This window comes from Ascaphus truei, chromosome 4, assembly GCF_040206685.1.
Source record: "Ascaphus truei isolate aAscTru1 chromosome 4, aAscTru1.hap1, whole genome shotgun sequence".
Taxonomy (NCBI): domain Eukaryota; kingdom Metazoa; phylum Chordata; class Amphibia; order Anura; family Ascaphidae; genus Ascaphus; species Ascaphus truei.
In genome coordinates this window covers 87,903,862-87,923,474 of record NC_134486.1, presented here as the reverse complement: position 1 = coordinate 87,923,474, position 19,613 = coordinate 87,903,862, and the positions used below count along the sequence as shown (strand labels likewise).

General features: G+C 40.3%; 1 protein-coding gene across 5 annotated transcripts in view; it reads right to left on the bottom strand.

Annotated features, from left to right (window-relative positions):
• Positions 1 to 9,386, bottom strand: part of BCL11A (BCL11 transcription factor A) — a 126,333-nt gene extending 116,947 nt beyond the window's left edge. Inside the window, exon 1 of one of the 5 annotated variants that reach the window (XM_075596203.1) lies at positions 9,304 to 9,386. Coding sequence is in view for 3 of the 5 variants with exons in the window: in XM_075596199.1 (XP_075452314.1) it covers positions 781 to 835 (55 nt within the window). In the remaining 2 variants the exon portion in view is untranslated. Of the gene's footprint in view, positions 1 to 780; positions 1,566 to 2,777; positions 2,923 to 9,303 lie in introns of those variants that run through there. The other 4 variants (XM_075596202.1, XM_075596199.1, XM_075596200.1 and 1 more) reach the window with 4 other exon arrangements.
• Positions 9,387 to 19,613: the final 10,227 nt, after the last annotated feature.

Sequence of the window (19,613 nt, the reverse complement as noted above, 5' to 3'; positions counted from 1 at the left end):
GATTTCCTCTGCCGGCTGCAATGGAAAGGCAAAGTTTTGAAAGAAAGAGTTTTGAATGGGGTGAGATTTCTTCGCGCAAATATAGTGGCACATGAGAGCTCCTGGTTAGGGCAGCAGCACAGGGTGACTGTCCCCGGGCTGCATTCAGCAGCAGGACACAGCACAGGGTGACTCTCCCTGGGCTGCATTCAGCACAAGACAGAGCACAAGGTGACTCTACCCGGCTGCATTCAGCAGCAGGACACAGCACAGGGTGACTCAACCCGGCTGCATTCAGCACAGGACAGGACACAGCACAGGGTGACTGTCCCCGGGCTGCATTCAGCACAGGACACATCACAGCCTCAGCGTGCACCACACCACAAAGCACTGACCTCCTTGCTAAACCTTTACACCTCAGAGCTGCTGCTTTCCAACTCCCATTCAACAACAACAAAAAAGTGCATTAGTATGATTATTATTCTTAAAATGAAACACCACACTACCAAATCCCAGCTTGTATTTCCAGTGCCACACACACACACTCTCTCTCAGGGTCAGAAGTGTGATCACTTCTGACCAGTTTCACCCCTTCAGCCTTAAAAAAAAAAAAAATGTTAAATTTGTTTTCTACTTCTTAAGAAACGAAGGACTCTAAGTAAAAAGAGATGGTTTTCTTTTCTCCGATCCCCTTGTCTCACCACCTTTGCAAATGCAAAAAAAGGTGTGTGTGATGGGGGGTGGGGAGCTGCGCCCGGGCGCAGGTATAACGCTTTGGGTGCAAGCAGCCTGGGTACTTACGTGAGTATTCCCGTTTGCTTAAGTGCTGGGGCTTGCCTTGCTTGCGGCGAGACATGGTGGGTCGGTGGGTGGTGGGTGGGTGGCTTGCGAGAGCTCGGTTCACATCGGGAGAGCGGGGTTAGAAAGAAGGAGACTCCAGAGAAAATATCTTCATCAAATGCCTTTGACATCCAAAATAAATTAGAAATAATACAAAGATGGTGCAGGGAAGATGAATTGTGGGACAGCCGTCATGGCTCTTTTTTCTTTTTTTTTTTTTTTTTTGGGTGGTGGGGGGGTGCAAAAAAAAAAATAGGAGATAGATAGAGAAGGAGAGAAATGGGAAAAAAATGGCAAAAGCCCCCCTTGAGCTGCAAGTTCAAGTGCGGACGTGACGTCCCTGCAAACTTGAACGTCAGGAGCTGGATGGACAGAGACATAGAAAACATGGGCAGGGCCAGAGGGGGGAGAGAGAAGGGGAGGAGGGAAGGCAACACCAATGGACACTCATAAGGGGCTGGACAGGGAAGCCAGACCCGGGCAAGCCAATGGCCAGTGATCAGAGGGGGTGGGAGTGAGGGCACTCACAGTACAAGGGAGGGGGGGAGGAGGAGATGGGGGGGCTAGACACAAGCTGCTGCTGATTGCAAGAAAGAAGAAGAAGGGAAATAAATAAATAACTGAAGCAGCAGCAGCAGAGCTGGAATCTGATCCCAGTGTGGTGATCGCACATATAAGGGAGGAAGAGATCACAGCCTCTATCACCTAAACACACCACTTGTGTGCAGGGCCCTGGGAGGGAGACACAGGCAAAGGAGGGAGGAGAGGGGGGGGTGTCTGTAATGGAAAAGGTGACACAGAGTCAGATCATGAGGCAGAAGTGTGAAGAAGGTCGGTGAGTTCAATAGTGAACAGGAAGGGAGAATTTTTTTTTATCCCATACATAACCAGGTACTGTGTGTGTGTGGGGGGGGGGGGGGGGGGGGAGTGTGCACAGGATGGATACATAGGAGTTAAAAGAAAGCAAGAGGGAGGGGTTATGAAGTTGTATGAAATAGAAATTACATGGGCTGGGGAGCTGATGGTGTAAGACAGGTAGTATTAGTGCTAGTATCAGCACTTATTTACAAGGTGCCTACGCAATTTGCAGCACAGTACGATGGGGGTGAACATGTAACTCTGTAAATATAGCACGGTATACCTATATACAAAAAAAAATGGTTCGGTAACACATCTACAGTGAGTGATACAGTAGGCAGGGAGGTCCCTGCTCATAGCCAGGCATAATGTAAAGCGGTAGACAGAAAGTCAGGGGTTGTCAATCTTTATTGCTGTTGAAAAGATTTACAAGACAATTAAAGACACTGCGGAACCATGCAGCAGCACAGGGGTTAAATCGGGGGGGGGGTGGAGAATGAGGTAGAGATGCGGATTATAGGTATGTACAGAGAATAAAACAGGATTACAGAGCTCTAGGAAGCAGGGGAAAGAAAGGGTTCAACCACATTAAGGTATCTGATATAAACTCAACATGGGTCAAAGAAACACAAGTGCTAGCAAGAAGTGGACGGGACCCTAGAGACCTGGCTGACCTGGGAGGGGAGGGGGGGCAACGTCTGGACATAACAAGCTAATCACCCACAGGAAAGTGGCACAGATGACCTCCACAAGTGAAAGGGGGAAAGGGATGCAGCTACAACGAGGAGAAACATCAATACATACACCTGATCCAGAAACTAACTAGGAGAGACAATCCTCTCCTGGCTGCGAGAGACAGCCCTTTCACCACAGAGAAAACAAGCTCCCAAACAGAATAGCCTTACAGTACAGAGAGGGAGGGGAGGACTGGGGAGGAAGAGGGTGGTGAAGATGGGGGGTGAATAACACTATGATGAAACAAGAAAGGGGGGGGGAAGAGGAGTGCAAACAGAATACAATACAATTTACAAATCTGACCATGACATAACATAGTGAGGAGAGCAGCATAGATATAGGTGTTACATCTGGCGACATAATACCTGCTTGGTTTGCAAATATCCAGGCTCTGGCTGTGCATGTTCTAGTTCTCAGAGATAAAGGAAATGCAGAATACACTGCAGCTCTGTTTCTGCTGACAGCACTTTGTCTTGGGGGCACAGACGGCTTTGAGGAAGCTTAATAAAGGAATGTGCAGAAAACCTGTTGGAAATAAGATCCTGCCTCAGCCCTACACACAACTGGCAGGAGACTCCCTCCCCGTCCCAGCAGCCGGGTTACTTTCCGCACCAGCTCACCCCCCCCCCCCCCCCCCCACGAGCTGAAGTTTTATTTCCTAACCATGAACTTTCCCAGCACTATGTGCTGACATTTCAGCCAGGTTAAAAAAAAAAATCCTCTAGATCAGATAAGCAAGAATCAAATTAGTGGATTTAGTGTCGGATCCAAATGGTGAGTGTGAAATGGTTCTGCAGTGGATCAATTAAAGGTGTGAAGAATCCCATGCTGAGCATTGTATACCAGCAGCACATTGTTGTATTTCAGCATAGTTTCGCTCTTGTATTATGACCTTTTTTTAAACAAAACGTTAGGATGCTCAAGTATAAGAATTTGCAATAATCAGGACTGCTCCTCTGTATAATTAATTGACATTCATCCATATTTTCGCTGAAAGCTGGTTGGTGAATGAGTTAATCTCCAGTCCTTATACCTTATTTTTAAGGGATGCATTATAATGTGTTTATCCTGGGTAAGAGGGCTAAGCAAGTTCTATAACTGTGCACAATAGCCCCCAAATAATGTAGACTTTTGGACTACATCATTTAATCTGTTTCGAAAATGCTCATTGCAACACAGAGATTTTCATTATCAGATGTTAGAGGAGTGTTTGTATTTATAAAGATGAGTTTGGGGGAATTGTGCTTGAGAGATATATATATATATATATTATATATAGATATCTATATATATATCTATAGATATATAGATATATAGTGGGTAATTGCATACATTTCTTATTTTTCTCCTTATTTTCTAGTGTACATGTAATTTAAATTGGCATTGACCTGCAACCCGCAGGGCTTTTGGAACCAAAGGGTTTAATCGTGTCTGCCATAGACAACTTGCATTAAGTGCATTCATCTGTAATTTAAAAAAAATGAACCTTTCTTAGGTCTTCACACTTTCTAGGAGAGAGAATTAAATAATTAGCAGTCTACCTGTCGTTACAACACTTGATTATCAATCTGCTTTATTTCCTAAAAAAAATCAAGCCACATTCCAGATTAAACCCATCTCTTGAAGACAAGAGCTGACAGTGTCTTGTGTTGCAGACCTCTACAGTACAGAAGGTGTTAACGTGATATTAATCCACCAGACGATAAGGAACTGGTAGTGTTGTCTTCCCCCACTACACTAATGTTTCAGATTCTGCACTAGGAATCATTACATATTGTCTCAATGCCTCTAAACCTGACCAATAAGGCATTGTGTGATAGCGTTCGGTTTGGAGCATATCAGATGTATTTCGAATAAAATAATACAGTTATCTTTACACCTTCTTTTTCAATTCAAACCGTACCCCCTTGCGGAAACTCCAGTTGTAGGGAAACTTTATATCTTCCATGCCTGCGTCTACCTACAATCCAGGTCAGCACCTGTCTATTATTTAGATTATACGGTTCTGCAGAACCATAACACGCCTTTTATTTATTTATTTTTTAAAAAGTAAGTAAATGCAAAATTTAGATTTCATATAAAAATGTATGCAACGTAACATTCTGTGGTTGGGTGTATCAATATATTATTAGATGCCACAGCCATGAAATATATTCAGTGTAAGAGTGCTCAGACCACATGCAGTATATATAGCCTTTAGTCAAAAAAACAATTCATTATACAAATTTATAAATGCAACGGGAGGTTATGGAAATACCCTTTGGTGGTTATTTCTGATCAATACATTGCATTGTTATATTGATCTTCTATAACAACAACAACAAAATAGTCATACTAAATCCAAGAGCACTTAGTTACTGTAGATTTATTTATTATTATGCTTCATTTAAATTGAAGCGGTAACTTCCTCAACCACATTTGAAAGCATAGATTAATAGAACTCAGTTTTACATATACATATACTTTACTGCACGGCAGTGGGGAGGGGAAAAAAAGCAGGTTTATGCGACCAATATATTAATTTCAGTGGCTTACAACTTGCATTATAACTCATACTTTAAAGCCAGGTCTTGGCAGATATTAAAAGTTTATATCAATCATCACATCAGCGTTTAAACGAGGGATTCTGGGGAGTTTAGATTTATTCCGAACTAAAGTTGTGTTGGCAATTACTTATTCATCTTGATTTTGGCCAGTTTCTGTATTATTTTTTTGTCTACCTAAGAAGCAGCGTTTGCTATAAAAAAAAAAAAAAGCCTTACTATATAAATCACAACAGTTGTAATATGCAATTTGTCTTTCGTTCTACAATAAATAAAGACAGTGTTAAAATAATTTCCTGGGAGTCGGTTTTATTGTGTTTTGCTGTGGGAAGCCTGCAGGGATTTCATTTTTTTGTCTCATAATTACGGTCGGTGAGACTTTATCCAATGCCACTGGTGTGGCTTACTCAATCGCTTTCTAGATCTCAGCAGCTCTGTTGGACTCTCATATACTTTCTGCACTCCACATCCATCTCCTGGCCCTGTGTTCAATCATCAGACCCTCGTACATGCTTTATAATGTTGTGACAAGTTTTCTAACACACTTTTCTAAAAGAATGCACATATATTCACACCTGTTAGAAACTCTACAGTATTCTTAGAGTCTACTAGATCTATATCCTAATGCACTGAGAGAGTGTAAATCATAGAGGATTTCATAGCCCTTTCAGTAGTTTTCTGTATGAAGTATGAGCAGCGTGGCCTCCAGACGTAACCTTTTAGAAAAAAAGACAGTGCTTTTATTTTATGGTGTAAAGTGCTTTTAGCTCCAGGGCTCTGAACGTGAATGTGGTCAACAAATAGCTCAGAGATTTGAGCTTGATATAGTTAGATCTTCTGCTGGAGAGCAGCCCTGTGTGAACAGGAGTTGAAGGGGTTAATGGTTTATCTCAATGGAGATGACAAGATCACAACAAAATCTTGACTGCGTGACTTTTCGGGCCAACACCTTTAATTATTTACTTAACTTACAAATAAAAGCTGTCTTCAAAGCACAACTAGAAGAACTGTATATATTGTATATACATGCATTTATTACACGAGATTGTGTGTGTATGTATGTGTGTGTATATATAGTGCCAAATATTATGCAGAGCAGTACAATGTGGGATTGAGGACAATGACGTATACCAAAAAGGTACATAGAAGTTCAGACAAACTGAGAAAATATAAAGGAGGTCCCTGCTCCAAAGAGCTTACAATCTACTTTTATATATTGACAACCTGTTTAGGCTTTCTCGCTGTATTTTGTATAATCTGTGTTATTAAATATTTTGTTAAACACACAGTCCAGTTGTTGCTTCTTTGGTAAGTGTAAGAATCCATCAATTGACTGCATTTCCAAAGCTGATAATAATTTCAAGGAGCATTAGACTAGAGCAGAAGTATAATATTAACGATTTAGAGCCAGATAAAAATGTGCATTCAAATAATCCACATGGTAATCATTGTTTACCATTTCTATTTTTCAAGTATTTGTTCTCCTTTACATTTATGCTAATTAATATTCTTGGAATAACCCCTGCATTTGCACAGGGCGACGAATGTCAGCTTTCCAAAGACAGGCCAAACATGTCTTTCCTGTTAATAACACGATAGTGTTTTGGTTTCGTACAACATATGTATAGTCTTTTTTTTTTTTTCTCTCTCACAATTACTTGGTATAAGGATTTTATTTTCCTGAAAATTGTTTGTATTTATTTGTTTACACTTGCATAAGGGGGATTTATATTTTCGCTTCCACCTTCCCTGACTGCCAGGCAATCATAATGAACTGCAGGAGGTGCCATAAATATGCAAATAGCAGAGAGATGGCTAGTTTTAGTGGTTCTACCTTTAAGTGTCAGAGAATCAGAGAATTCGAGGATTTTCTCATTTTGAGTGATTAGAGTATATTTGTGTGCATTATTACGGTGTGTGTGATATCTGTCTATCTATCTATCTATCTATCTATCTATCTATCTATCTATCTATCTATCTATCTATCTATCTATCTATCTATCTATCTATCTATCTATCTATCTATCTATCTATCTATCTATCTATATTTATTTTATATATATATATATAAATATATATATATATATATATATATACTGAGTTAAGTTATGGTGAGTAAAAAAAGTGACAAAAACCCTCCACAGGAAAGCAAATATGCAAATATAGCTGTATGCTCATCTGCATGTCTTAGGCAGGTCTGCAACCCCGCCTTTCCCCATTATCACCCAGCATACAGCACTTCCACTGCAGCAAGGGATTCTATTTGCTTTCCTGTGGAGGGTTTTTGTCACTTTTTTTACTCACCATAACTTAACTCAGTATTATGGTTTGGCCTATCCCATAAGCCTCTCTTGCATCCCAGTAAAATCAACCCCACACTGATGAGACCCATCAAGGTCGAAACAGCTGTCTGTGGGTGGTTTTCTGGGTATGCACCTTAACCCTGGCTGTGCTCAAAGCTGTGACCATGCAGCAAGCTTAAGCCTATAGGGAACCATGTTAAAAATGGTTATTGAGGCAAAAAGTGACACTGTGTGCTCATTTGCATGTCATTTCCCAGAATCCCTTGCTGCAGTGGAAGTGCTGTATGCTGGGTGATAATGGGGAAAGGCGGGGTTGCAGACCTGCCTAAGACATGCAGATGAGCATACAGCTATATTTGCATATATATATATATATATATATATATATATATATCATCACCATCTTTAGCCCTTGTCCAGCCACTGGTGGATGGAGGCCTCCCCAAGGATTTTCAAGGTACTACAATTACAAGCCCCTCTTCACGTTGCTTTAACAATTTCTCTGATTGAATCCTCCCGTCTTAATTTTGGCCACCGTCTTCGTCTTTTTATATTCTTTGGAATCTAGTTGAGTACCCTCTTGTTCCAACAATGGTAATTTCTTCTTGCAATATGATCCGGCCCACTGCCATTTCAATTTCTTCACCCTGGTGCTGATGTCACAGCCTTTTGTTTGCTTTCGAAAGCAATAATTATATTAAGTGCTCCCTGACTCACATTAGCTATGATAAAGTACATATTTTAAATTAGGTAACCTAATAATGAATTTTGACAGCTAGAGGAGGTCATTTCTCAGTCTCACAGGTGCAAATATGGGGCATGGCGGTACAATAAAATATTACAACAAAAATTAAAACAAGAAGCACCAGATTAATACCAGTTTTCTTCAGGACTTTTTACTTTGATAAAAAATGGTTCTTTTTTTTTTGGTACCAGGTTTGCAGTTGGATAAACAGCTCCTATAGTCACTATGTAAATGAGCATTTTTTTGTTGGTGTTTTTTACAAGGTTTTTTTTCAGCTTTGTACAAAGATTTCAAGCTTTATGCTGTAAAATTCAGAAATATTATTTAGGTATTTAATGTGCATACAATTCTCTGCTGCTCTTCTAATATGAAGTTATTGTTTTGGTGTCTACACCTTTCATGCAATTTAAAAAGGAGGAAAGTAAAAAAATAGATGAAGTTAAAACAAAATACTGAGTATTAATGATTAACTGTGGTTCGTAGAAAAAAAAACTTTTCCTAGGAAATCATTGGAACCGCAGGATGCATTTCTCCCCTTCACCCACTTAACCAAATAAATCAACATTATTAATAACCATAAACTAAATACACTTAGAGGTGGTGTATCAAATACTCCACATTAAACAACAATCAAAATTACATTCTTTACTTTAAACATAAACATTAACCTCCCAGTTAAAGCAGTAATCCTGCTTTCTTTCGTTTTTCTTCAGCCCTATAGGTTTGAAGCAAGGGGTCTCCGGACAGTTCATTTCAGCTCTGGGGACCCCCTGTTTCCCGAGATGCTCACCGATAGCAGCTCCGGCCGGGCTATGTGGGGCTAACAGTGATTTAAAGCTTCTGCGTCACGCGGGCCAATAGGAAGCCATGATGTAATTTCTTGCGGCTTCCTATTGGCCCATGTGACTGGGAGCTTTAAACCTGCAGAACTGCTACCGGCAGCCCTTACGGAGCTATGTATCTTGGGAAGAAGGAGGTCTTCTGAGCTGAAATTAACAGGAGACAGCCTGCTTCCCAGCTATTAAAAAATAAAAAACATGTTCTGCAGCTTTAAGAGATATCCAATTAATCCCATAATCAGTAATGGCCCCGAAACGAAACCGGGAGGCTGAACCATAGAAAAAACTAACATAACACCAAAAATATCATAAATTACTGTGAAACATCAAAGTTCTTCATTATTGCAGCATAGCAAAGTTAAGACCGCTCGTTTTCTTTATTGTGTGTATATCTATATACGTATTTTCTTAAAATTAATAATATAATAAAGTAGAGGAGGAATATTCTTTTTAAGGTTCACCTGAAAGGGGGATCACCTGAGCTGATCTGTGGCCCCTCACACCCGGGGGCTCCCACGGTTCCTGAGATACAGTATGTGTCGTTTTCGTGCCAGTGTTTCACAAACTGTAAACCTGGTCACCGGGGTCACAAATAGAACGCTGCAAAGGTCAATAATGAAGCTTCCTATTGGCTGGCCCGGATTGAGAGATTTTCTATCTGGGAGGAGATATTCTCACGCCCTCTCCCTGGGTAAAGAGTAATATATCAGGAAGCAGGGAGTCCCTGGACATCTGGGTACTGGGGATCAATTCTGGGGGACCCCTCTGGTTCAGGTGATTAAAATCCCCCCTCCCCCCCAAAAAAAACAACCGCGGATTGTTGCTTTAACAAGCAAGACCACACTATTTATTTGTAAAATGTTTGACCAAGAAGTTATACCTTGACAGTTACCTCTCGTTTTCAAGTATGTCAAGTATGTCCTGGGCACAGAGTTACGATGACAGATACATGGTGAAAGATACATGGTGACAGATACATGGTTACAGATACATGACATAGTATGGCTGGCAATGGTGGGGTTTTCCAACAAGACCCCTAATGCCAGGAGAGCAAGTGCTCCTACCCGCCTAAAATGCCACTATTTGTTATGTAAATTCCCACTCACAACCTCTACCTGTCTCATGCTGTCTAGCCTGACCAATCACCACCCAATACTTAACCAGCCTAGACACACCAACTACCTAATCCCTGGCGACCAACAGCCAATTTACCTGACAACAAAGAAAAGTGAAGGTTTCTAGTAACACCTAACCCCCCAGAAATTGAGTTGAACATTTAATGGGTAGGAGAGCATATATCCACAACCCAATGCCGTCCCTTTGTTATGATCCTCTGGGGCTTTTATACTGTGCACATATGGGAGAATTAGGGTTGGGTGGGGATGCATTGGTAAGTGGAATTTATCAGCGCAAAAGTATCTGCTAATTATCAAGGAGTCCCCATGATAAATAAGGGGTTGTCCTGCATGGATGAATTACACCTTTATCAAAAAGGAAACAGCTCCACACAGCAGTTGGGAATATAAATCCCTCTTTAGCAGAATCTCAGGCACATAAGTATTGTCACTTGCCTTCCAGATACTCGGTGCAACCATTCAAACTATTGAATCAAGAGGCTGTTTGATCTTATCTGCATCTGTGAGCTGACTGTCAACCTGCTTAGGCTACATATTAAATCATCTATAGTAGCTATATCAAGCTGGGATGATCTGTTAATTCTAAATTTATTAACCCTTGGAGTGCAGTCATCATGTTTAATCTACTGTATCCAAAATTAGTTTTACGAGACTAAATCCTTCTTCAAGATATGAGTGTGCTTTAGGTTAAAGAATCATTAATGAGCATTACATTATGATAATTGAAAAATACAGTCTTTGATGCTTGATCTCTGGAAAAGAAAAAAAGCACTGATTACCCTGACTCCATTTGTAATGCGAGTGCAAATGGGCCAGTGAAACGCAACGCAACATGGCAGTAAATGAGTCTTCGGCAAAACAGGAAAAGGCCTTTGCCACATTTTTCGGTGTTGTAATCTGTAAAGAAACAAAGTACAGAAACATTGAAAATAGGAGCATTCCATTAGAATCCTGGAATACATTCTGTCAACTTTGAGATCAATAGAATGACACCAAGTGCTCATTTCCTTTTTAGTCATATTGCATATTGAAATCAGTGTGTTTCTTCATAGCTCTCATGAATCTAATATATGTGTATGTTTTTTTATATGTATATATATATATATATATATATATATATACATACATATATTATATATATATATATATATATATATATATATATATATACATACATACATATATTTTATTTTTATATATATATATATATATATATATATTTCTTTTCAACCTCATAAATATTTAAAAAAATTAGCAATCACATTTACAAAACTATTATGTTTTTGTTTTTTTAATACAAATTAAATACTATATTCCCAGGCTGTTCCCTTTTTTCATAATTCTATACGAACACGTACAATATACATATATGCAAACATATATAGATATACACCTGGAAATACCTTTCTAAAACATAATGGCAACATTCCCAGCTTTGATTTCAGACACAAATTGCCAGGCATGCTTCCTTTTTTTTGGTAATCACGTGCCTGATTTGCCTCTAATGTAGTCTAATAACAATTTTAGCATTCAGATGAAGCGATTTCATTCTGTGACTGCCTTTTCTATTAGATTTGATTTTGAGAAGCCCCAGTGGGTGCCTCCAAGGCAGAGATCTATCTGTGAGGCTGCAGCCGATTCAATAGCAGCCTGAGCTAACCTTGACCTTTCACTAGACCCTGCTCCATCTGGTGCCAGCCTGTTTTTTTTTTTTTTTCTCCTTTCCTCCTTCTTCTTGCTTCATACATTGATCACGGCAGAATCAAGCGCCTCGTCTCCTCCAAGGGCTAGGGAGACTCGAAAGGACAGCACATTTCAATATATGGAAATGATAAAGCCTCTTATGCAATCATAAATCTACATGCCGGCTTGTGATTTGATATTTTCATTCACCTCCATCCATTTCTCTCTCTCTCCCTTCCCTCGGAGATGTAAAACGGTAGCCACAGATCATAAGACCACATTACTTTCCTACAAAAACAAACCGTGAAAAAAAATCAAAAACATTACTTACAGATTCAATAGTTATAACACACTGAGTTTTACATGAATTTTTTTATTTATTTATTTTATACCTGGAGTCGCATCTGTATAATGACCCCCCAACCAAAATTTTACAAGCAAGCGAAGATAAATCGAACGTATACATGTGTTAAAATCCGCACAGGTTTCCTCGGTGCTGTTATATATTGAGAATAAGACATGTGCCAAGCATTTAAAGGGTAGGATGCCTTGGCTGGGCTGCCTTAATTCCACCCCTCTCTCGGGGAGAAAAGAAATTCCATCCCTCTCTCAAGGAAGAAAAAAAAAAAAAGCGATTGAGATCTCGCATTCACTACAATACATATGACATTGATTGCCTGCTCATATCTTTAATATGTTTTTTTGTCTTGATCAAAGCTGGAGATGCAGAATAGGAGGAAGGGGGGAGTTACACGAGTCACGTGAGCTGCCCATGGGCAGCAGCAGCTCAAAGGAAATTGACTGACTGGCCGCTTGGGCGCATTTCAATATATGGAAATGACCAGAGGCTTCTGCAATAAATCAACACCCAGCACTGTCATTTTCCCAGTTTTGCTTCATTTTCTGATTCTTTTCCCCCCCTGTCTCCTCCGGAAGCTCCATTTCAAACCGTCTTTTTCTTCCCCAGGTTCTGTTAATTGGAGCGAACTGTCAATGATCTCACACATATGCAGTATACGTGGGGGTGGGGGGGCTGCTGTTGTGTTTGTTTGATGTCTGCATTGCATATTGCACACTGTACATTGTTCTGTGGATCCGACACATGCTTTTATAGAAAGACTTGCACAGGAGTGTGTCGAGATCCTAGAGGATCTTTATTTCGTGCAGGTTACTAAACGCATCTACCCTAATACACAATGTTGTATATAACATAGATTTTATGGCGGCGGTTAGAATTCATATCCTATGGTTGTTTATTTCATGCGGCAACATTCTTTAGCACATTGCTTCCTTCACTTTAAATCACCATAAGGCAATCGTTCAGTGAGAAAAATTCTACTTGAGTAACCTTTGTAGCATCTTGTCAATTTAAATAGAAGGGAAAACAAGGTTCCTCCGACGAGGGTTTCTATTTAATTTGAGCTTTTTGATCTTTCAACTTGGTTTCCATATCTTCCAGCAAGACAGAAGCATGGTCTCTCCTACTAGCTGTGTGCTCACTAGGCATGTACGGGGCCAGCGGTCATCACCCTATAAAACTCCGCACCTAATTAATTGTATTCAAAGGGATCTGTTTATGCAATATGACAGCTTTGTGGAATTAACGCTTTGTGGGCTGCGCCTTACAATCACCGTACTTCACAGAAATGTATTCTTTTCTGGCAGGATAAGTGAAAGGACGATTCTTCTTTTTCCTTTTTTTTTTTATTATTGAAAGCTTATAGTTTCAGGGTATGAGCAAGAACATTACAGCGAACGAGTGTGTATAGCTGCTGTATAGTAGAAATCTCCATAAGGCAGGCATTTTAATGCTGCTTTATACTAAAACACACACACACACACCTCACGTGTACACATACAAATCCCCACCCACATTTTTCTTCCTGGTCAGTCACCTAAGGGTCAGTTATCTTGTTGATCATACTGGCCGAAGGGTTATTCTTGCTGATCTCAGCTGTTGCCTCAGACTTGTTTGACCACTGCTACTTTTTGCTGGTCTCCTAAGGACCGATTCCTTGCTGGTCACTCAGGGACAGCTGGTCATTAGCTCTCAGTCTCTGGACATTAACCCCGTCGTCACCAGACACACTGCATGGCTTGCTTACAAGTCTCTCACAGTGAAAACCTGGGTGACCGTGGATAAATAATAAGTACACACATTAAAAAAACAAATTACATTTTATAAACAGGAAAAAGGTATTGGTCTGGTTTTCTCCCATGCATCCAATTTGAAGAACAGCAGATTTAAAAAAAAAAAAAAAAAAAAGTATTCAGAAGACAATTTTGTTTCTCAAAAATAACAAAATTAATTGGTTTTTTTTTTTTAAAAGAAAATGTATGTTTCAAATTATCTTGATCAAAACTGCGCGTTTTTCAACCACAACCGCCAAGCTGAAAAAAGAAATGATTTGAAGTTATTACTTTTATTATATTTTTCTACCGCTGCTGCTCTCAGAAATACATTACTTAATAACCTCCAGCAAATTTCATATTCAGACAGGCTGCAATTCTCCTGTCCAGGAGTTTATTTCTTAATTATAGGAGCACATTTTATATCATTTATATTATTAGCACTCCCGGTTCCCCTCTCTCCTGCGGATAATGAAGGAGCCACAGTCACACACAAATACACGTGGAAAACATTTCTCCATTCTTTCCCCAAATACTAGCATTATTTTAACCCTTTTACTGCTGCAGGGGCTGGCACGGCCTTGCAAATTGGATAGCTTAACACATCATAAGGTTTAACGACGATGCGTTTTTCATTTTTTGTTGTAGAAAAATGAAGATGTCTTTTAATAATAATAATAATAGTATGTTCTTGTATAGCGCTGCTAGTTTCACGTAGAGCTTTACAGAGAAATTTTGCAGGCACAGGTCCCTGCCCCGTGGAGCTTACAATCTATGTTTTTAGTGCCTGAGGCACAGGGAGATAAAGTGACTTGCCCAAGGTCACAAGGAGTCGACACCAGGAATTGAACCAGATTCCCTGCTCCAAACTCAGTGCCAGTCAGTGTCGTTACTCACTGAGCCTCTCCTTCTCCCATATTATTTATTATTATTATTAGAATATTATGTTTCTTCCTGGCAGCATAAATGTAAAATACGGGGTTAAAAGGAATGCGCTGTGCTTGTAAAGGTTTTTCTGTCTTACAGACAATATAAGCAGTCTCGCTCCATTTTACTGTACAGTATTTGAACGAGTGGCTAAAAGAGGACTTCAACAAATGTAGATTTGCGATCCCCTAAACACTTCCTGCACATGAAATCCATGTCCCTATCGCAGTCATGGGTTTAAAAAAAAAATTATTGTATGCTAGAAGAAAAGGAGAATCCTACATGAGGAAACACAGATGACTCTTTCACTTTTCCTACCGTGGTTATTACAACGCTGCAAAATATGTCCCAGGGTTCCACGTGTGATCTGTGACTGGTGAGGTGTACAATCTGCCTGTGAGACTTGTCAGCACATGTACACGAAAGATGAGTGTCAATTATAATAGGGAGAAGAAAACCTCGATCTTTTCTCACCCGGCTAAATTAACCGACTTGGAATAAACCTCTGAATGCTGTTGTGACAATATACATAAGTCAGAGGTGCAGGCGCAGCACTATCTCGAAAGAAAATACAGCAATATTTTCCTCGTAGTGACTAGTGGTAGATGTATTAAACGTAGAGAAAAATACACTTGTTTTGCAAGTTGTGACACCTTTTTAATTAATAATAGTTTTGTTCCCTTGTATAGCGCTGACAGTGTACACAGCGCAGTACATATAATTTTTCCAGGCACGAGTTTCTGCCCCCTATCGAGCTTACAATCCATTTTGTGTTGTCCGAGGCACAGGGAGATTGTGGCTTGCCTAAGTTAAGAAGGACATGACACCAAGATTTGAGCCAGGCTCCCCTGCTTGAAGCTCCATGTCATTGTTTTCAGAGTCCACAGGACCAAATGAAAGTCTAAAGAACCATAAAGGTTCATGTACAATCTAGACAGAGAACTATAAAGGTTTATGTACAGTCCTCCTTGTACTTTGAGCTCTTTCTGGTCCATTAAACAATAGCAATACTTACTAAAAATTAAAAAAAAAAAAAAAAGCTCCTTTCACAAAAACAAAATCATTTTAATATTTAGATTTTAACATTTTATTACTTTAGAAATCCAAGGATTTCCCTAGGAGGGGTGCTGATATACTTTTCACCTATCCCTATGGCTATGATACCTAGCAGTAGTGTGATCACATGATTACTATCAAGGGTACACTTGGGTTTATATACAGTACTAACTCAGTGTGGTGTTATATATTGCACTCCCGGTAATATACCATCTAAGTGACCAGAGTTTGGTTCTGAGGGGAGAATCACGCCACTACACATAGTGATTCTTTAGGGATTAGTACATCTCTACCTAGGGGAGTTCACTATCAAGGGCAATTTGCTCAGATTCATGGGAGTTACTTGGGTCTGCCTTAACACTTGAGGGATATCCTTAGGCCTCGGGCATGGTCAGCGCTTAGGCGCTGATCCGTGCTGAGGCGCGCTCTCACTTACCAGTGAGCCCCTGCAGCCGCAATGAGAGCGGCTTTAGCAGGGGCTCGCGCACGCTTCCGCAAGCGTGCGGAAGCGTAGGTCTTAGGAAAATTTTCAATTCGCACGCTCACGGGAGCGCAGGGCCGGTCACGTGAGCGGTTCGCCCAATAAGGGCGAACCAGCTCCGTGACGTCACTGGCCCGCCCCCCCGACACGCCCCCGGACGGCGCACTAACCAAGGTCGGGAAAGCACCCGCTTTCCCTCAGCCTCAGCGCGCCTCCGCACGGGCTGAGTCACCATGGACTCAGCCTTACTTGCTTATCCCACACCATAGTGGCATTAGGCATCCCCTATCTACCCTCTTACACTGAGTACATTACGGATTTATAGCACCTCCGCATCTAGCAGGTTTTAACTTCACATTTGTTTTCTCATTTTCACAATAAACGATTCATTACTCTAGTGCAGGAAGAGTGCTTGTTTACAGGGATTCTTTCTCTTTATGTATTTGCCTTTAGAAATCCCGAAGTATTCTAAACACTTTTACAAATACTGAATGAGACGTGTGTAATTCCTATCTAGAAAAGCAAAACAAAGCTGCCTAAGAATGCTACTGGGCATACAGGACCTCCTATCTACAATTATAGCAATAGTGACATAATCCAGACAGATCACAGCAGAGCAGACCCAAAACTAAATTGATTGTGCCATATCGCTTACTACATCTTCTTCAGGGCCCGCCATGTTATTGCATTGGAATGTGTTGATTTGGCTCAACAAACTGTGCCTACTTTGATTTATGTTTGTGTGTGTTTGGATAATCGTTTTGTTTGTATGAGAAAAAAAAATCATTTGTGACAGTATTGAGAAAATACAAGTGGATATTTCTGAAAGGTTACAGCATAACTGTAGGACTTTATCCATAGACCCCGGGGATGTGGCTTGTAAACATACCACGCAGCCTGTGTGTTACTGGTGACCATTGGGTTAAAATCCAAAGGCTGAGAGAGCTAATGACCAGCTGTCCACAAGTGACCAAGAAATAAGAGTGGTCAAACAGCTGAGATGCAAGAATAGCCAAGTCAGGAATATACCTTAGCCAGTGTGGTCAACAAAACATTTTTGGTCAACGTGAATGACCAGCAAGCCGGCTAAGAAAGAGAAAGGTGGGTGGGGATTTGTATATTTACGCGTGAGATGTGTGTATTTTACTATAAAACAGCAAGGAGATTCACTGCTTTAGAGAGATCTTCAAACAGCAGCAAAGCTACACCTAACCGCTGCAAAACTACCGATTCCTGTAACCCAGATAATGAAGAAACAAACCAAAGGAAGAATCTGGGTTGTTCTTTCAATAACAACGAAGGTACAGTATTTGTAGAGAGCTTAAAAAAGACTCGTTGAGATGCAACACAAACATAAATGTATAGTGAATTGTGCTGTGAACCCCTCCTTCCAGCGAGCCTGTTGCAAGTCATTAGCACCAGTGCTTTATTGCTATAAGCAAAGTAAGGAATTGCTTAGACATACTATTCTCTATCTGATTATTCTTATTTTCCTATTATCCTAAGCTAATTATATACAGTCAACGAAGTTTGTACGTGTGCGCTCATATTCAGTGTTACTTCATGTCAGTAGCATACTTATGATCAGGGCTTGTGCCCTGAACGAGACATACTCTTTCTTGATAACTCACTATAGCCCAGAGCCCCAAAAGGGTGCTAAGCTTTAGCACACCTTTACTCTTCTTCTTATGTATGGGAGCTGAGGTGTGCTAAAGCTTAACACCCTTGTGTGGCTCTGGGCCATAGTGTATACGCCTTCAGTGTTCTTGGCAGTGTCATATTTCAAAACAGTGAAGAAAAACGCATTTCTCTGCTAGTTTTTTCAGTCTAGATAATCATTGCCGCGTGAACCACAGGCAAACGGTGTGTTTTAATAACATATACCAACTGTACTGTGTGAATTGCACTTGATATACTGTAAAACATTTAATTGAGACAATAAATGGCATCGCGCAGCCTTCCTTAAGACTCCTATTCAAATGTGATTGATTTATCCTTATTCTAGAAAGAATAAAGAATAAGAAGAAAGAGAGGGGGGCGGGGGGCAATATCCCAAATTAACTACATCTACATATTTGGAAAGGTGGGTTACAAGAAGTGAATACTCTTTGTTTACATTATGTAATGGAAACCAGTGGCTGTAAATGAATGTATTGAACAGTTGTGGGGTCTGTGTTGTGCCACTTCTTATGCCAGTACAGTGTTTTATTGTAAGGGTGATATTTACTAAGTGACCCTAATCCGTAAAACGCCTACTGGCCAATTTATAGGATCTAACAGGTGCACCTAATTTTAAAAAGAAAAGGCCGTCAGATAATTTTGATACATGGAAATGCCCTCTCCATTTTCCTAACCTACTTCCAGGTCTCCTGCAGTCAAGTTTCATATTTGTTCTCAGATAAAAGCAATAGAGTACAAAAAGAATGTTATGTTTCTAGAAGTAAGTGTGGAGCTGTGAATCAGGGGCAGCGTAGAAATCCTTTTATCCTATGAGAGCATCGGGAACTAGATGCAAACATGACACAATTAGCACTAGAGTTTGCTGGCTTTTGTCAAGCACAGTTTATCAGTCGTTCCCGTGTCATTTTTTATATGGAATGTCATGCTTGGTGGCCGTGCTAAAGATTGTTTGGATCTATGAAAATCAAAGACAATGCCAATGACTTATGCAGATTTGAGATCCTCAATCCGTGTAAACAAGTAAATTACACCTGTAGTAAATATACATTTTTGGGCACTAGTAAATTCTTGCTTTAAAGCAGCAATCCCTTCCGAACCCCCAAATGAATTTGTTGATCTTAGATTAACCGGTGGGTCCTGCACAGATCACCGAGATGCTCCCAGCTCAAGGGACCCCCCGGTTGCCAGCAAAATTGACTTTGGGAGGTCTATTTATCATCATAATTAGTTTTTGTTAGCTGATGAACCTGCTGTAAAATGTCTTACCTTTTCCTGACGATCTTCTCCATGTTTATAAAGTGCTTTATTTTAAAGCCCCCCAATATAAACAGAGCAAATGAACGTCTTCCACAAGACCCGTCTTTTACTTTGCTGCATCTGTGAACTATCCTTTCACGTCATTGACTAACACAGATTTCTTTGGCCTGATTAATAAGAACACTGTTCATTTACCCACGTCAGGCAATACAACCAGACAGCTTGATGATCTATACCGATTAAAACGGTAGAGTAATGAGATTATTCGGGAGGGTTGCCGTGATTTACATTCTCTATGTTGTGCCGCCGCATCTTTGCAGACCTACGTCTGTGGATCAACGCACCCTCACTTCTCCCTCACCGTGCTGTACGCTAACTAAGTCCTGGCAAAAACAAATGAGCTGACTTAGCTCTTTTGTTT